The sequence below is a fragment of the Citrus sinensis genome, chromosome 4 (assembly GCF_022201045.2).
Source record: "Citrus sinensis cultivar Valencia sweet orange chromosome 4, DVS_A1.0, whole genome shotgun sequence".
Taxonomy (NCBI): Eukaryota; Viridiplantae; Streptophyta; class Magnoliopsida; order Sapindales; family Rutaceae; genus Citrus; species Citrus sinensis.
In genome coordinates, this window is record NC_068559.1 from 23,436,926 (window position 1) to 23,455,763 (window position 18,838).

The following is an 18,838-nucleotide window of genomic DNA, read 5'->3' on the forward strand; positions in this document are numbered from 1 at the left end:
GCATTTACACATTTACCCTCGAGAGAGATGTTCTTTACAGTTACAAAATGGTGACGATCATCTCAACGAGTCAAACAGTGGGGGACATGTAGAAGCACAATATCAGTCCAATCAATATGTATATTATTATGTCTATTACATATGGCATCTACAGCCACAAAACTTTAAAGAACCATTCAATGGTTGTTTAAAGAAGATTTTACTTATTATCTTCTCATTCCGAGAGATATATTATAACTATTAAAATAATATGACTTTTTTTTTTAAAGAGTAATTAGAGAGATGAGTAATTTTTTTCTCCTTTTTATTTACCACATAAATAAACAAATAGGTATTAAAATAATTAAATTAAAAGAGTATTTTGGTGATACTCTTATTAAATGGCTTGTTAGCATTTGTCTGCAATTGAAGTCAGAATTGGTACCTTGGCATTTCTTATTGCTCAAATTACGCAATCATATCTTTTATCACATTGGTTTGAACTTTTGTTATCGGCCAATTTTGACCTCTATAGTTTCGGCCAGTTTTGACGGCAAAGAGTGGTGCATCCCCTCTGCTGTTATGCAGGTCACCAACCGTTCTTCTTTATCTTCCACATAATCTCGATAATCATCAAGAAACCAATTTGCACAGTAGATTTCATGCCAACACATCATTTATATGGTGGCTTCAAAGGAAAATGTTCGAGTTTTATTTTGAACATAGTGATTAGTGAGTTTGGATTTACGAATTAGGATTATATGGCCTTGAACTTGGCATTCGCAAACCGAAATCCATCGGGTCCATCAAGCAGACTGAACTTAGCCCAAAAATGACATCAAATCAATCAGAGCCCAAGCAAGCAAAAAGATGTGGGACTATTGGCACGCCGATAAAATCCTTTTAAAACCCCTCTTCGAAATAATCTCCACTAAAAAAAAAATTAAGATTATTACCACCCACTTATTATATTCCACGAATAACCCTTCACAAATATTTAACTCTTGTGATTGTTTTTGTGGATGTCCAGTTGAAATTTCACTGCACATCATCCTGATTGGAAAGGAAAACAACCATGGAAAGATAAAATATTAATCCAAAACTTTGAGACAAACAACACAGAATTTTGAATAGAAAAATTACATATTTGATGACTGTGTTACAAAGGATCCAAATTTTTAATTTTAAATAGTCAAAAGGGAAAAAAAAAAAAATCTCTTTCCGGAAAGAGGCAAAGGATAATGCTCTGTCCACCAAACAAAGCAAGAAAGCCACCCCTTTGAAAAAAGGTTTATGACAACCATTATTTTCTCCGTCTTAAATTCCTAAAGGTGGGGGTTTGCAGCCCCTAAAGGGTGCCACTGCCACTCTGCCAGCCTGCCAAGCCACCACCACCAAAGGCATCTTCTCGGCTTCTTTAAACCCAGCTTTGTAAACCCCAAAGGAAATCTTGGACATTTGGCTATTGATTAGGATTTCTTTTTATCACTTATTCTAAAATTTATTAGGGATCAATTATTGATTTATTTTTTCCCCACTGATGCGCATCCAGAGGCACTTTAGCTATTTTACATAATGAAAACGTCAAAATTCTACACTATCGAGGCACAAAAGCCATCAAAAGTTGCATGGTGAACTGCTCCCACCAGCTCATACACTCGCCTCCCCATAAAAATCATGGCCCAAAAGCCCGAAAACGTCCATTTAGCTTGGAGCGATGATATTTGAACCCTCACTTCCTCTCACCAACCCCTTCTAATTACTTGTATATAATTTTTATTTTATCTTTATATAAAATTACTAAAAATAATAAATATTTTAGTCTGATTTTAGTTCAGCCTAAATCATTATAAGAATTGCTTTATAGAAGGTAGTTTCCTGCTAGTGATGGAGATGGAGGCGCCTAGAAAGTATTTTTCTAGGGAAGATTGCAGCAGAAATGAACCTGAAATCACAATAAATGACCATTAAAGGCAACAACGATGGTGGCCGGTGATGACGCTCCAATGGTTAAGTCTGGTGGGAGATTAAATGAGGTGATGGGTTTTCAAGAAACCTATAATATGATACGATACGAAGGTCGTCAAGAGTATCAAAGCCAAGCACTAGGTATGGAGGTTACACGTGAAGCATAATGGAATTATGCATGCAACATGCAAGTAGTAAAAGGATAAGTCTGGAGGAAAAGGATAAGTCTGGAGCAATCTTCGGGAGATCGTTGCCGACTTGGTGGAGAATTGTTATTGATTTATTTTATTTTGTTACCCTACTAGTTAGGATATTTAGCTAGTTGTTGAGTCAAGGTTGTTATCTTAGCCTACAATTTTGGCTGTTTAGTTGAGTTGTTTTGCTGTATTTCTTTTACTATAAATAAGCTCCAGTACTCATGAATAAAGGGGGCATTCAATATTACTCAAATTCAACTTTTGTGGTCGTTCTTACCCTGAACAGAACAACTATTATTAACACTTTGACTGGGACCTATCAATTGGTATCAGAGCGGGCTTAACAATGGCAACTAACAAAGAGAGAATCGAACTCTTGGAAGCTGGACTTGGCAGTTTGCAGGATGGCTTGCAACGAATGGAGATTGGAATGAGTAGCAAGTTACAACACTTGGAAGAAACACTCAACAAATTGACCGAAACAATTATGGCATCCAAAGGAGCATCAAGTCACAGTACTCATGATCAAATTGACTCATCACGCCCAAACCGTGAGAAGAATGAAGGTGGATGACAAAATCTTTCATCCAGAATCCCGAAATTAGAATTTCCACGCTACTCTGGAGATGATCCAACCGAGTGGTTTAATCGAGTGACGCAGTTCTTCGAATACCAAGACACAACGGATGACCAGAAAGTATCGTTAGCATCCTTCCACCTTGAGGGAGAGGCCAACCAATGGTGGCAATGGCTACGACAAGCTTACCGCGAAGAAGAACGGGTTGTGACATGGAAAATTTTTACAGAAGAACTTTGGGCTCGTTTTGGTCCTACAAAGTGTGAAGATTTTGATGAAGCCTTGTCTAGAGTGAGACAAACAGGTTCCCTTCGTGATTACCAAAGGGAATTTGAAAGGCTTGGCAACCGAGTTCATGGCTGGACACAGAAAGCCCTCGTGGGTACATTCATGGGAGGATTAAAGCCAGAGATATCCGAGGAAATCCGCATGTTCAAACCAAGAACACTGAAGGAAACAATTAGCTTGGCCCGCATGAAGGATGATCAACTATCAAGACAGAAGAAATTCTTGTGGCAGCCACCCTCCAACCGCGCACCATCACCTACTCGAGCATCACCAACCGCGCTTATCAAAAGATTACCGTGGGATGAAATGCAACGACGACGAGCACAGGGACTGTGTTTCACTTGCAACGAACGGTTCACTGCGGGTCATAAATGTCAAGGGCCTCAACTTCTACTTCTCGAGAGCTACAACAACACCAACGAGATCACTTGTGAAGAAGTTGCAGAGGAACTACTTGGAGAAGAAAACAAAGGAGAACAACCTGGGAAGACACGGCAGTGCTACAGCAACCATTTCAACACATGACCCTTGAGGACAAGGGTCCACTTCATGGGGAGGGTATTGATACGATACGAAGGTCGTCAAGAGTATCAAAGCCAAGCACTAGGTATGGAGGTTACACGTGAAGCATAATGGAATTATGCATGCAACATGCAAGTAGTAAAAGGATAAGTCTGGAGGAAAAGGATAAGTCTGGAGCAATCTTCGGGAGATCGTTGCCGACTTGGTGGAGAATTGTTATTGATTTATTTTATTTTGTTACCCTACTAGTTAGGATATTTAGCTAGTTGTTGAGTCAAGGTTGTTATCTTAGCCTACAATTTTGGTTGTTTAGTTGAGTTGTGTTTGTTGTATTTCTTTTACTATAAATAAGCTCCAGTACTCATGAATAAAGGGGGCATTCAATATTACTCAAATTCAACTTTTGTGGTCGTTCTTACCCTGAACAGAACAACTATTATTAACGCTTTGACTGGGACATATCATAATATGGATAAATTTTGAGCCTTTTATGAGTAAGTGAACTTATCTATTTGTGAACCTAGCATAACCTTTTAAGGTGGAGTACCCTGAGGGTATTTTTATGTCCTTTTAGACATGTGGCAAGCCACTATCGATTATTTCCCTCCTCGGGAACGATTTTAAGGGCACTTCTTATTGAACCTCTTGAGTTTGTTTGGATTGGATAACTATCCTCTGGGGGACAATCTTTGCTTGTAGCGTGTCGTCAATTCTAATTAGCTCATTTCAAATTAACTGATTGGGCTAAAGAACACCTAATTTTACTGAAGATTGTGTAGGTAGCTTCATCTATGATCCCCTTTTCTCAAATCTGATTTTGGTTATTTGTAAGGAGACATGTCCTGATTTTGATCCTCCTGTAATGATGTGTCTTGGTAATGACGTGTCTTGGTGCTGTCAGTAAGACTATCATTATTCTGTGGTCCCATAATGATACATGGCGACTTAAATATATTGTAGGAGATATTTTTTATTTTTCTCAGATAATTTGGGTGGCTAATGCTGACTTTTTGAAATCTTTCCATTCTACCCTTTCCTCTCCAACTTCCCCTTCATCTCTTAAAGGGCTTTAAAAGTCACGAGTTATATTATGATCTCCCATATGTCATGCCCTTAATACTTCTTGTCCACATTTTACCACCACCAATAAATATGTAATAAGTATCCACAACACATATTTTTTCACAAGGACAGAGCTATTCAATCAAATCCTTTATTTTGTCTCGTCTTTACATTTATGTGATTTAATTTTTTTTATTATTTAAGTTCTTAAACTGCCTCTGTTATCTAATTGCATAAGGAAGAAGAGGTCAAAACAACTGGAAACTCATGAATAACGATGAAGAACTAATACCCCCACCCCCACTTCGTAATTTGTTAGCCATAAGAAATGGGGTATTTACTAAGGAGAAAACCAATGGAAAAAAAAAAGATGTAAATAACCCTACAAAAACGTGTCAATGTGAAGAAAAATAACTGTTTACTAAATATCAGTTTTCTGTATGCCAATAGCTAAGATGGAAAAATAAGGAGGAGGATAATTCATTTTCAGGGGTTTTATTTTAAATTTTCTCAAGAATCATGTTTAATTTTGTTAGCATGCGCCTAAACTATCTTTCCAAAGTACGGTAAAAGTTAAGAACAAGATTTTTGGAGTTTTAAATGGTGGGGAGGATGAAAAAAAAATGATAATAACTTGAGGTATATGAGAGAGAAATCATTTTAAAATGTTTAATGAGATTAATTAAGAAATGTGATCTGTGAATCAATATTCAAACCCAAATGCATCAAACCAAATTTTTATTTATTTGAGGATGATTAGGTATATTCTAAGTATTCTTTTATAACTTAATGAAATTTTTGAAACTCTTCTTTCTTCTTTTTCCATTTGAATATATTTTCTGATTTATATTTAAAAAAAAAAGAAAAGAAAAGAAGATTCGGACCTAACCCTTTCTTTATACTACTTTATAATAATGTACCAAGATCAAGTACGCATCTATCCACGTATGCAACGGTAATATTCTTACCTTTCTTTTCATTAATACCCCGAAGCATACAATTAATTTTACTATACATGCCGTAACGTTGCAATAATAAACATCGACATTTGACGGGCCCCACCACACCGGTTACAGACCTTTGACCTTCGTCCTCACACTTATTCAGGGGGGCCCAATTCCAACTCACTCCGTCCAAGTGGTTAAAGTCCTGGATAACCAAGGATAAAACCGTCACTAAACTAAACAGCCTATGAGCTTCAAGTTTAAAACGCATTACAACAATTCGTTTAACATTTATTGGGCGTGAACCCAACGAGAGAATTCCGTAGATTGAAACTGACACGTGTCCCCTGCTGCTGCACGTTTCCAATGATTGACAGCGACGACGATGTTGGCGCAAACGCAAAACAAAACGTCCCGTTTGAGTCAACCGGTATTAAAAAATTCTTCGCCGGTAACGGTAAAACTTTTCCCTCGGGAAAATGAAACGACACCGTGGGGACCTCAACGCTACTCCGCGACGAGAAGTCATAGCACGTGTCAAACAACGCCACGCCGTCAGTTGGCGACAATGCTCGCGTTCCCCTAACGAATGCATCGCGCAAAGCGTTATACGTCTCCGTTTGCAGCCTCGTAACGGCCGTTCCAGAATCAACGATTATCCCTCCGTTACCTGACTCGTCTATCTTGAAAGCCGTCTCGGAAATCGGGAGTAAGTCGCCGCCAACACTGATTCCCGTTAAACCGAGGTAATAAAAAGTGTCAAGTTCGTGGTTGCGGAGTAACGGAGCAGTGACAGCGTTAGGGGGCAACGACGAGTCAAACTCAAGAGTCGAGGTCGAGTCAGAGTCACGGTCCACGAGACAGTAAGAGAAAGTGGAAGCATTAATCTGAGAGGGAAACGAAAGCAAGCCGCCGCCGAGTCCAAGCAAGCCGGCAGCTCCGACAAACAGCCCCTCGTTATTGTGTCCGCAGCCGATGGCTATGTTATCAACGGAAGCCGAGCCGAGAGTGACGGTCTCGGTAACGAAATCTCCGACAGTGTAGGAGCCGTCGCCGTACGAGACCTCGTAGAGGCACGTGTTGTTGCGGCACTCGGACTCATCGAGGGACTGACATTGCTTGGTGTTGCACGTGAGAGGCGAGTACGAAGAGGAGGAAGTTGGCTCGAAGATGGGGTCGGCTTGCTGGTAGCAGTCGGCGCAGGGTGCGCACTGCAGCCAGTTGACGTCACTTCCGGTGTCGAGCACCATGTAGACTTGACTCGGCGGTTTGCCGATTCCAACTCGGGAGAAGTACTCGCCGCTTCCCTGACTGCTTCCCGACACAATGGGGCTTTGTATCTCCTCAGCTTCGAATTCTGACCCGCTGTCGAGCGGTTTAAGATCCGAGGTTGCAATGCCTCTGATGGCCAGATCTAGACGAGCGGAGAGAGACCTGACTCGGGCAGAGTCACGCTCGAGACGGGCCAAGGTGAGTGACTTGTAGTCGTTATGTGAAGTTCTTTGGACGGATGTTCTCGAATGCAGTTGCAAGGCAAGCGAAGAAGAAGAGGAGGAGATTAAGCTCTGCGGTGTCGTTCTGGGATCAAATGAGAAGGGTTTAAGAGTGTTTTGAATGGAAGCTGAGACATCAAGAGTGGTGGTTGTTACGGAGATAGAAGCGTGTGGTGTGGTTCGAGAATCGCCAAAGGGTGATGATGCGAGGAGGAGAGCAGCGGAAAGAACGTGAAAGAGGAGCCACATTTTGGGGATTTTAGATAGATGCGAGATGGAGATAATGCTGCGTTTGGTTTGTGGGGTTTATTTATAAAGGGAGGAAAAGAGAAGAAGTCGGGTCCTTCTTTTTTCTTTTTTCTATTAACTGTGCCCACACTTGGCTCGTTACAAGGAGTAGGGAATTGAGAAGCTTTGAATGATGCTAAAGAATGCCTCGTTCAAAAGATTGCGGTAAGGCAAGGGGTGGATTTTTTTAATTTATTTTTCCTCTTTTTTTTTTGTTGCTACTGGGAATTAATTTGGGATGAGAACTATAGGAATGCAATTTAAGGTTTAAAATACCTAGGTTCTACCTGTAGACTTGGCCCATAGGCCCATATGTTATCTCGAGGACCAGATTATAAAACTCAAGTCACAAAATAAGTTAATTCACAGGTTACACTAATTTGTAATTTCTACCAAAAACTGGGATGAGAAATTAAATTCAAGACTCGCTTGGGAGAGTTGTGATGTGGTAGTCCAGCAGCTTAAAGACTGTTACTTGATGTTATATCTTCGTTTGGCTGTCACAGCCGCAGCACTGCCAAATGAAGCCTAAATCCATTATTTATGCCGCGGTAATCCTCCTATTCAACCGGTTTGTTGCTGCTTTGAAAAAGTTTCATTATTTATCACGCGCTTCCATCATGGCGTCGGTTGGAGCTAGTAACTTTGAGTCCCCCTCTTTTCGATAATGGTTTTAGCAACAATGTCATTCGCTTTTCGTTCGTCAATAAAATTTGTTTCTCCTGATATATTAATAAAGACTCCGTTGCAAAAGTTACAATACATAATCAACAAGTTTATATTTATCAGAAAGCAAGCTTGCAATTTATCATGTTTGGACCCATATAACCCATTGTCTCTGGAAGATTGCATGATAATGTTGCCACGGATCTCATCTCGGTAATTTAACAAATTATTTAATTTCCTTTTTAACATAGTCGTTAACTCTTATGCAAATCTAGTTAAGCCGTAGAGTTTGCATGCATGATTGGTGCTCCATTAATTATGATTGCTTTTCCTTTACTTCTTTGACCATTTGATTTAATTATTGCACAACATCAGAGTATTAGACCACATCAATGAATAAGATCTTTTGTGAGTTTGTGGGTCACAAATTCATAATTCAAAAGCAACCTGTTGGATTTCAATTGTGTGTCCGGGACGTGTACTTACACATCATCAACATCCACATTTGAACTGAAGAAAGTTCGTGATTTTGATGGTGCATCTTATTAATTCTTTAGCTTGTAACCATCTATGCGCCCATTTTACGTTCACAATTATTCCACCAACTTGGATCATGTGGTCTGAGAAAGTTAATGATTCTGGCATGGCAAAAGACCGAAGAAATTAAAGCCAAAATTTGATGGTGTTTTGTCGATACCTTGGGAGAGAACGATCATTAAAAAAATTAAATTAAATTCACTCATCCCTTTCGTTTATAATCTAATTAGCTGTATTTTTAACCGTATGTTATTTTGAGGTGTGCATTAAAAAAATAAATAAATAAATAAAAGAGGAAAAAAAATGTCATATCAAACTTTTGATAAACAAGAAACGTGAATATGTAAAATGTGATTGCAACTGTCTCAATTGTATGTAATGTAGTCAACTTTGATCAAATTCGTGTATTTTTTTTTTTTATATGTGTGATTAAATAACACGTTAAAGTAATTTTTGTTTTACATGACTGGATTGAAAACAGTAGTTACTGAACAATATTTAGTGAGAAATGAACCAGATTAGAGATGGCGAATGGGCCAGACGGCACATGTCCGTACAGCACGGCATGACATGAGCATGTTTTAGTGGGGCGCGTGGCATGGCACGGCACACACGTGGGTCGTTCCGGGCTTAGAATTTTAGGCACGCGGACCTTAAAAACATGGCACAATTAGATATGGGCTAAGCACGTCACGATAAAAAAACCCGCAATAAACACGTTTTTTTTTAATGAAAGTAAATTTAAAATTTTATAATTTTAAAAATAACTTGAAATTGAATTTTTTAAATTCATTTAATTCTTAGTTTAAAAAAATACTATAATTGATTTATATTTATAATTTATTAAATAAACAATTGATATCATGATTTTATAAATATGCATTAATAATATTGTGAACTATGATTTATGACTCTATGTAAGTTCAAGTTAACAATTAAGTTAACCCTTAAGAAAAATTTATTATTATTATTGTTGTTAAGTATTAAAAAAATTCTAATACTATAAGGTCAAGCTTAGTAATTAATATTATATTTTCTTACCATTATTAGTTTATTATTATTAAATATGGACTTGAGTTTTGAATTTTCAATTCTATTAAATTTGAATAAAAGTATAAACTAAAAAAAAAAGTATATAGACTTAAAAAAAATACGCCAACAACTTAGTATGCGCTCTTCAAATTTAAAAAAAAACAAAAGAAAAAAGCTTATTAAGCTTTTTTTTCTTAGGCACGGCACGTGTGGACACAACACATGTGCTGGGCCGGGTCTAAATAAAAATATTTAGACACAGTACGACACGGACACGAGCACACACGTGCCTTATTTTGGTGTCGGCTTGGCCCATTGGCCATCTCTAAACCAAACCCATAGTTATCTTCAAGCTGTTCATAAGTTATGGGAGATTTTAGCTCTAATTTTCCCTCGAATTAATGTATATTTTGAGTCTTGAGGGGATTGAAGTTTTCAATACATTAGAGGTTAGTTAAAATTTACCCAAAAAAATTTGTTGCCCATCAAAGTCATAAAAAGTGATTTAACCTTTAGAAAATTCATCCGAACATATATCTAATTTGAGAGTTGGCGGGGGCGGCTTTGACAGGTGAAGCATCTGGAGCTTGCAGTTCACACTTAACTACCATCACCAAAATTCCTTTCTAATTTTTGTTTGCTCTCTTTCTTGTCCATGGATAAAATTTCTTTGTACTTCAGCAATTTCCCTCCTTGGAATAGCACTCATGATGCAGCCTCACATAGAAAGCAAATCTTTCCTTCATGAATTTGACAAGTATGGGAAAAGGGGGGAAAAAGGGGTTAATTACCTTAAAACACATGTTTTGATAAATTTTAAAAGGTAACACATATTTTAAAAATACTGAGTGGGTGACAATCTGTTAATTTTGATCGTTATCTTTAATTAGTTGAGGGTAAAATTAAAAAAAAAAATCTTTTTGTTCATAAAGTCAAAGAGATAAAAATGTTGGATTTATATAATGTTTCACAATTCATAAGAGATTTGCATCTTTATGTTCACAAATTAGTTTGATTCAACAAGAATTTTTTTTAAATTTATTTGATTTAACAAAAAAAGGCCCTATTAATTAGACTTAAATTTAATTTTTATATTTTTCTATTTAAAAAATTAAAAATAAGTGAGTAGGGGTAGAAACATCATTTTGTAACTAATTGTAGGAGTATAAATGTCATTTTGTAACAAATTGTAGGGGGAGGAATGTTATTTCGTAATTAATTGTAGGGGCAGAAATGTTATTTTATAACTAATTTACTATTCTCGTTAAAGTTAACGGTAAAAGTTAACGAAATGTCAACCGCTTGAATATTTTAAAAACCCATTTTATCTTTTTAAAATTTATCAAAACATGTGTCACTTAAGGGTAATTAAAAAAAAAAACAGAGGGAGAAAGAGAGAAGTGTACTAGCCAAAGTTCTATGAGTTAACAAATATTTTTCCCGTTGGAGTACTGCACATTTACATTAAGAATATTGGTCAAAATTGGAACTGCATCCCGTCTCTTCAGCATTGGTTGATTCTTGACTCGAATTGTATGTAGTAGTAATTAAATTGAATTGAATCGAATTGATTTCTGAATTGATTTACAATCCAGTCATTGGTTGAGAATGAAAGTTATGGATTTTTGTTTTTTGCCAAGCAAGTCGTCTTCAACTAAACTTAAAAAAGTGATACCAATTACTTGCAATTGCCATCATATTTGATTTATTTTGTTCTATAATGATAGCACACTAAAATCATAAAACTATCCATTTTTTTTCCTCTTTTAAGTTTTCTTAACTAAAATTAATGGGTCTTTAGTCCAGTAGGAGAGTCCTTACACTAATAATAATGTGAATAAAGGTTTGAGTTTTCGTAAAGTATTATGAGGGTTAGTTTTAGTTTTCTTTCAATTATCAAATAATGGAGTGAAGACAATTTCTCCCTCACGAAATGTAAGTAGAGTGAGGATTAGTTTCAGTTGTTCTTCAATTATCAAATAATTGAATGTAGACGGTCTCTTCCTATGAGTTAATTTAGTTTTAAGATCAATGTACATACTATGAGGATGAAATGTGAATGAAATGAACACTCACAAATCTCCCAAGGGTTAATTTGGTTTGATGATCAATATACAATCAAATATATGTATTGAAGGTCAGAGTATGCTTGCTAATCATGGAGTATAAAATATGAACTTTATTCCTACTTCAAAAGAAAATTTTCAGCTTACTTTCAGTAGCAAGATGATATGACATTTTAATTTCCGCATAGTTTGTCGTGTAGCTCCGAGGTTTCGTAATTGGATAGACAACGATGAAACTTCATTCCGTACACACAAACAAGAAAATGACATTAATTTTTTTTTTTGCCTTGGTTTCTTGTTTTATAGCACATATTAATAAAGTTTACACCTATTTTTGGTTAACTTAACTTCTAATCACATGCTTCTCAACTAACTTTTAAATGTAGGATACAAATATGAATGAGATTTGTTCTTAATTAGTACAATCTCCATATATATTACAATTTGATGCCTGTTATTTATATATATATATATTAAGGTCTAGAATTTTATCAAAATTAATTTAAAAATCTACTGTTACTAACAATAGTTGAGAAAGAATCCCATAAATTTTGCATTTAGGTTTAAGGTTATAAAATTTTTTATTGGAATTTATAAATTTACGAGGAATGATTTGTATAATCAAATATTGATCTATCATAATATTTATAATTTTTTTGTTGGTAAAAGATATATTAAGAGTGATAAAAATGAACACTACGTCATGATTATATCAATTAATTAAACATTCCATATTTAACTATCATGTCGGGTAAATTTTTAATTGCTTATTTGATTATAAAGGTTATTGTAGTTAAATCGGGTTTGAGGTGGATTAAATAGAGTTCAATTCAGTGGTTTCAAAATAAATAAAAAAAATCAATTGATCCTGGGTCAGAAATTTGTTATTTGTTCTGGTTTTGATTCAATTTTAGAAGAATCAAACCGAACCGGAAAAAAAAAAGAAAAGATTTTTGAACCGATTCTCTAAAACGTTTTAATACGGGTCACAAAATTTTGCCAACCCTTAGTTGAATTTAAAATTTTGTAAAAATAATAATTATTTTAGAAAACTAAAAGTAACGTTTGATATTATTTTATTCTATATCTCCACTCGTGCATACAGAAATTCGTAAGGTGTGTTAATTTCTAACGTTTTGTGCTTTAAAGTTCAAAGGATGAGTTGATGACGCTATTCCATTCTCTGTAGAAAGAGCGATATTTGATTTAGCCATAACAGCTATAATTAGCCAACGATCGACGTAGGAAATTTACGTGAACTGGAAAAACCAATAACAACGATCCACGTAGGAAATTCCCTGATAGCAGCGTGTCGTACACGCTCCCAATACCCGCGTACTGGTTCTCTTTCTGGATCTCGCTTTATAAGCGCTTTCAGTCGAATCAAAATCTGTATCGATCCTAAAGCATCCCTTCTTTTTCTCCAATTCCTTATTCGCAGGTACTAATTACTAAACATCACGCTCCTCCTATGTTTTGTCTTCTTGTTCAATCAGCTTAATTAAAAAAACTCCCACCGAGTCAACTGAGCTGAGTCATTAACACCGAACTCAAAACCTCACTGCTCATATTATATATATATATATATATATATATATATATATATATATATATATATATATATATCTATACAGAGAGAGAGAGAGAGAGTCAGAACTTCTCTGAAGCGCGTACAAGCTTATAGTGACTCTCTCTGTTCGTTGAAGCATATCAAAGATGAGCTCAGTTGTGCAGGTAATTTGTTCATTAATTAAATTAATGTTATTTGAAACCTTTGCTTGTGGATAAAAATAAATTCTGAAAATTCTTTTTTGGTGGATTAAGGGTTTTACCAAGTCGCTTGCCATGACTGTTCTATCCGAGATCGGCGACAAGACGTTTTTTGCCGCTGCGGTTAGTGAATGTTTCATTTTTTTTTGTTATTATTATTAATTTTTTAGAAATTTTAATTTGATAGTGATGTTTGGGACAAATAATATGCATCGAAGAGGATTTTGGAATTAATATTTATTTTTTGTATTGTCATTAACGTCATTTGGGAGCTGAGGGGAGTGAAGAACTAAGGAATCAGGACTGTAAAATTGAAAATTGATTTGACGCTCAAAATCAATCAAAGTAGGATATATAGTCGATCTAACTTGTGACTGGTCAGAGGTGAGATTTTGGGATTAAATGGAAGTCCATTGTTTTGTATTTGTTAAAATGGCTCATTGCAATTCATGGGCGGCAGTCCATAAACCGCCAATGTAGAAAGAACATTCAAACTGCTGAGCTCAGTTCAAGGGGAGGAGTCGAACACTTAAGAATATGCTTGTCATTCTAGATGCGAAAATGATGCTTCTAAAATTTTTCATGCAGAAAAAGTCTTATTCCCTGAAAGCTTTTCTTTTATTGTTACTCTAAATACTTATTGTGATTAAATTCTTATATACATTTTCGATTCTAAGATCTTACTGTGCATTCTCGTCATTAAACGGGAAATATATTTCTTTCACCAATTTGCTTATTTTATATTATATTCTGTGTTACAAGATCTTGGCAATGCGTCACCCGCGGAGACTAGTCTTGTCAGGTTGCCTGGGAGCTTTGATTGTGAGTGGGTTTTAAATTTTTATTTATTTGTTGGCAAATCTGATCTCTGATTATCTTGCAAAGCCTCACAATGATGGGATATTTTGGAGTGGTGTTTAGGTGATGACTATTCTTTCTGCTGTTGTTGGCTGGGTCGCTCCAAATCTGGTAAGCTGTATGATTGCTCAGTAACAAGCTCTCACGCTTATGGCCTGTTTTTCAATCGGTTTCTACAGAGTGTCACCAACTGTCTTGAGCTGACTCATGATATAACTAGGCTTCTGTGTAAATTTCCATGATACCATTGCTGATATACTTTTAAATCATCATCTTCCAGAAATGTTATACGAGTAAGGGGAGAGGGGAAAAGTTACTAAATACAGATTAATCTAAATCCATGCCTTTCTTCACAGTTATGCATTACTTTTGGGATAAATAATTACCAAGCTGCCAGATTACAGCTGACATTAAATTTATTGTTCAGTGGTGGGATATTTCATGATTGCTTGGCCAAGAAGTGGCTCAAATCCATTACGCAATCGTATATATGCTTAATTGAATTGGGTTGGCGGGCTGGGCTGTTAGGGTCAGACCGAATTCAACACAGACTGAATTCTGACCTGTAACATGTATGGTTAAAGTAGGTCTACTGTGTGTTATAAAATTCACTGTACTTCTGGAGCAATGTTCACAGATATGTTATCATATTCATGACCTGTAAACATATTTGTTGTGATCTACTGTGATTGTGAAGACATTTGATAGTTTGACCTTATTTTTTCTATTGAATTTTTATAGATGTTAGCATAGAGGTTCTTTTTCTTAGATATCATGTCTACGCAAGTCGTTAGTACATTTTCATCATTAAATTTTGAATACGCATGAACCTGTTATGTTCTCAGTTTCATGTCATTTTCTGCTATAAGTATTTAGCTAATGCCTTCTGATCTCTAATATGTAGATCTCTCGTAAATTGACTCATCATATAACAACAGTGCTGTTCTTTGGATTTGGTCTATGGTCTTTATGGGATGCCTTTAGTGATGGAGGGTAATGGTTCCAATGCTTATGTTTCCGAATATGCATATTCTTTCATTTAAGCACGTGTACTCACCTTTATGCTTCAGCAAAATAGACTCTTGTTGTACAAGTGATTATTTTGTTTTATTTCTTTTTCCTTTTAACAGGGAGGCTGAAGAATTTGAAGAAGTTGAAAAAAAGCTGGTCAGTTTTCCCCTCATCATGACTTGCCTAATATTTAGGAACTTTGCCCTGTTTTGACTTTACTTTGGTCACATGAACAGGATGCTGACTTTAAAGCAAATGCAGGAGCAACCAAAGAGGGCAGCAAGGTATGGCTATAAAATCAAAATTCGATGAATCATTTTGTTGCATATATTAATTATTGATGGTTCTCGCTCCCTTTTCTCTTTTAAGTATATGTAAGTGCATGAGATGCGCATTTAACTACAGCAACATCACATGCGTATACTTTTCTACACTCATTTAATTTCTTTGATTTCTCTGATAAATTTGACCATATCTGCCTAGGGTAGCATATACCATCTTAGAGTACATAAATGCCAGTAGGACAATGATTTAACACTTTATTTTACCTTTTCTTTCCCTTGCTCCTTTTTATGGCTGGGTTATTGCCCCTTTCTTCAACAGTTTTATGTAGAGTTGCAAATGCTTTTGCAGGTGGTATTTATGTTATGAGCACTTTGCTATATTCTATATTGTGTCATTATTCACTTAAGTAGCATTTAGTAAAATATTTGATTTAATTGATTTCCCTTCTCTTTCTTGCACTCCCCCCCTCCCCCCCCTTTTGTATTTCTTCTTATAAGTTTCCCTATTTCATATAACTTTGCTTAATCACTTTCAAAGAAAGAAATTTTATGGTGACAGTGATTAGATGCAGGACTGCAGTGTTAGCCACATTATTTTATTTGGTATGTATTGTGCATAATTCGTGATAATGAGCGTCTGTTTTTAGGGTTATGTGAATCATTGCTGTTGTAGCTTAAAAACTCAACGTTTACAATAAATAAATAGCAGGTACACTAGGATTCATGTGTTTTGCAATATGATTTGTACGTACGCTATTTAAAACTTTTTGGATTATGGAATATGGCTAAAATAAAATTGCCATTCAAATTATCTCTTCCAAAATTTTATGCTCACCATGAATCTTATGTTTACCACGTTTATATCTATTAGAGGGGTTGAAGGATGCTAAAAGAATGTCCTTCTTACAATGCTTATGCAGAGTAAACATGCCGGCAGATACTTTACACTTTTTTTTTTTAAAATAAAGAGAGAGAGAATTTTTTTGACAGAAAATAAATACAAAATGGATTTTTGGAACTCGACCTGTTAAATCTTACCTACTTCATCTCTGAATGATTATCTATAACCAACAGCAAAAAGCAAAGACTCTGTCCCTGAACAGCCCCAAATCATGGAAATGTGTCCCAGCGGCACGAATAGCCCAAAATACCCTTTATCAAACCCTTCGTCAAAATGAAAATCATCATAAGAAAGAATTGTCTTGGAACTCTCAGTGATAGAGGGCATAAGAATGCATAAAACCAATTTCTATCTCATATGCAATTAGGATCCTCTTCTCTCTTGTGTAACTAACCATATGGATAGAACTTTCTCATCCAAATGTAAGGTTTATGCTCATTTATATGGAATCTTTTCTTAATATGTTGTAAAAGGAAAATCAATTCCTTTTGATGACATTATTGTTTGTGGAGCATCTTCTATTGCATAAATATGTTTAATCGTGGTGGCAATTATATTCGTGATGCAATTCAGCAAGTGTCCCAACATTTCATTATTTTAACATCTTGGTTTCATGGTCTTAGAATATCTAAATGCTTTTTCTCTTTCCAGGCTGATGATGAATTAAAAAAGCAAAGGCGGCCATTCCTCTTACAGTTCTTCTCTCCCATCTTTTTGAAGGTTATGTTTTCCTGTTAAATGTTGAATTCTAAACTCAGTAAAGCTATGAGTAACTTACCAATTTGACTTTTGTCTACCCTGCAGGCATTTTCAATTACTTTCTTTGGTGAATGGGGTGACAAGAGCCAGGTATAGCAACAACAAAGGGACTGAATATATCTGTCTATATTTCACAACTCTATGTTTCTCTGATATATTTTTTTACAGTTAGCTACCATTGGTTTAGCTGCCGATGAGAACCCATTTGGAGTTGTTCTTGGTGGAATTATGTAAGTTTTAACTACAAATCACACCATTTATTTATTTATGTATTGTGCTGTACAAGTATGGATTGCATGTGCTGATTGCTTTTCCTTCCCTCAGAGGACAAGCATTGTGTACGACTGCTGCTGTTGTTGGAGGAAAGAGCTTGGCGTCTCAGATATCTGAGAAAATAGTAATCATGGACATTTGCTTCTTCTTTTTTAACACGACATATCAATTTTTTTAAGCAACTGTAAAGCTGGTACTATTTGGATGCAGGTTGCACTCTCGGGTGGAGTTCTCTTCATTGTTTTTGGAATTCAATCCTTCCTTTCGCCGGTTAAGTCATAATCCCCACAATGATGTTAGTGGTTAGTACAAAATTCTGTTTTTTTAGCATTTCTAGAACATGTGGTAGTTGCAGACTTGCAGGTTGGATGAAAATGCACTTTTTGCTTTTGGCCAATAACAATATAATTCACCTAGAAGATATATCAGTTCAAATATTAGAACAAATATTTAAACCTATGTATCAGTTTATGGATTCGAACAAGTATTAATACCTATATATCAACTCTTAACTAGTATTGGTAAGTTTCCTATGTAGGCACTAGACATGCACAGTTAATATATGCTTACACTCAGACATCTATGCTTGTATGCACATGTACCAAATATACATTATTAAAATTGATTTGATGCATGCACATACTTGCACTCACATGGTCATGATAGTGGATGCCGTCCAGCATCTACTACATTGAAGCTTAATGGTGACTTTGCTTTATTCTACCATTTGTATGCAGGGATTGAAAGCTGATTTGGTGAATTGAAGAATATTTTTCACTGATACTTTCAAAGCTCTATCATTAGCCAAGTCAGTGATTATGATTATTACGAAAGCATGGCCTAGAAGCAAACTGGTTTAAGTCACTAAAAATATTCAATGGGTTATATCATACTGAATAGTTGATTATTATTTTTTGGCCTCTGCACTCATTGTTGTTCTCCATTGAAATAAGTTATTGTTTAATCCATCTCAAATGAGATATTTGAGGCATGCCATAAGCTAAATTTCTGTCTTGGCAGTCTGCTTTTCCCACCTTGTATTGCTCTGTATCATCTTCTCCCAGTATTGTTTGGTCTGGTTCTTGGTCAGATGTGAGATGACTCTTATCAAATTGTCTTAACAGCATTTTTTTTGTCTGAACTAATTAATGATCAGGGGTGTTTACTTGTCACACAGAAAGAGTTGTGTTCAAGTTCAAGCCTTACGATCACTATAGGCCTGTTTGGGAGAGTCGTGCTGTGGCAGTGTAACCTGCCAAACAAGATTTTTAGCTTTAATCTTCGTCTGTGCAGCACTTAGGCCATATCTGTAGCATCTCATTAGAGGGAATAGACGAATCTCGTGCTTTTTAAACTAAACTGA

At 35.8% G+C, this 18,838-nt stretch overlaps 2 protein-coding genes across 3 annotated transcripts; one reads left to right on the forward strand and one right to left on the reverse strand.

The window, feature by feature from the left end:
- Window positions 1–5,557: 5,557 nt before the first annotated feature.
- On the reverse strand, window positions 5,558–7,443 carry LOC102626321 (protein ASPARTIC PROTEASE IN GUARD CELL 1). The gene has a single exon (XM_006484362.4). The coding sequence runs from the start codon at window positions 7,277–7,279 to the stop codon at window positions 5,822–5,824; it is 1,458 nt and encodes a 485-aa protein (XP_006484425.1). The 5' UTR covers window positions 7,280–7,443; the 3' UTR covers window positions 5,558–5,821.
- Window positions 7,444–13,050: 5,607 nt separating this feature from the next.
- On the forward strand, window positions 13,051–18,480 carry LOC102626621 (GDT1-like protein 4). Of its 2 annotated transcripts, none has more exons than XM_006484364.4 (13): window positions 13,051–13,353; window positions 13,444–13,512; window positions 14,152–14,211; window positions 14,311–14,358; window positions 15,152–15,240; window positions 15,378–15,414; window positions 15,495–15,542; window positions 17,095–17,163; window positions 17,248–17,292; window positions 17,371–17,432; window positions 17,527–17,599; window positions 17,686–17,770; window positions 18,213–18,480. In XM_006484364.4, the coding sequence occupies exons 1-12, from the start codon at window positions 13,336–13,338 to the stop codon at window positions 17,755–17,757; spliced, it is 690 nt and encodes a 229-aa protein (XP_006484427.1). In that variant the 5' UTR covers window positions 13,051–13,335; the 3' UTR covers window positions 17,758–17,770; window positions 18,213–18,480. The 2 variants fall into 2 exon arrangements, with proteins under 2 accessions (XP_006484427.1, XP_006484426.1); XM_006484363.4 differs by having other exon boundaries at window positions 13,054–13,353; window positions 17,686–17,777.
- Window positions 18,481–18,838: the final 358 nt, after the last annotated feature.

Coding starts and splice junctions, on each gene's coding strand:
- LOC102626621 (XM_006484364.4), top strand. Junction 14,212..14,310: donor GTTGCCTGGGAGCTTTGATT/GTGAGTGGGTTT, acceptor AGTGGTGTTTAG/GTGATGACTATTCTTTCTGC. Junction 17,164..17,247: donor TCTCTCCCATCTTTTTGAAG/GTTATGTTTTCC, acceptor TCTACCCTGCAG/GCATTTTCAATTACTTTCTT.
- LOC102626321 (XM_006484362.4), bottom strand. CDS start 7,279: ATGTGGCTCCTCTTTCACGTTCTTTCCGCTGCTCTCCTCCTCGCATCA.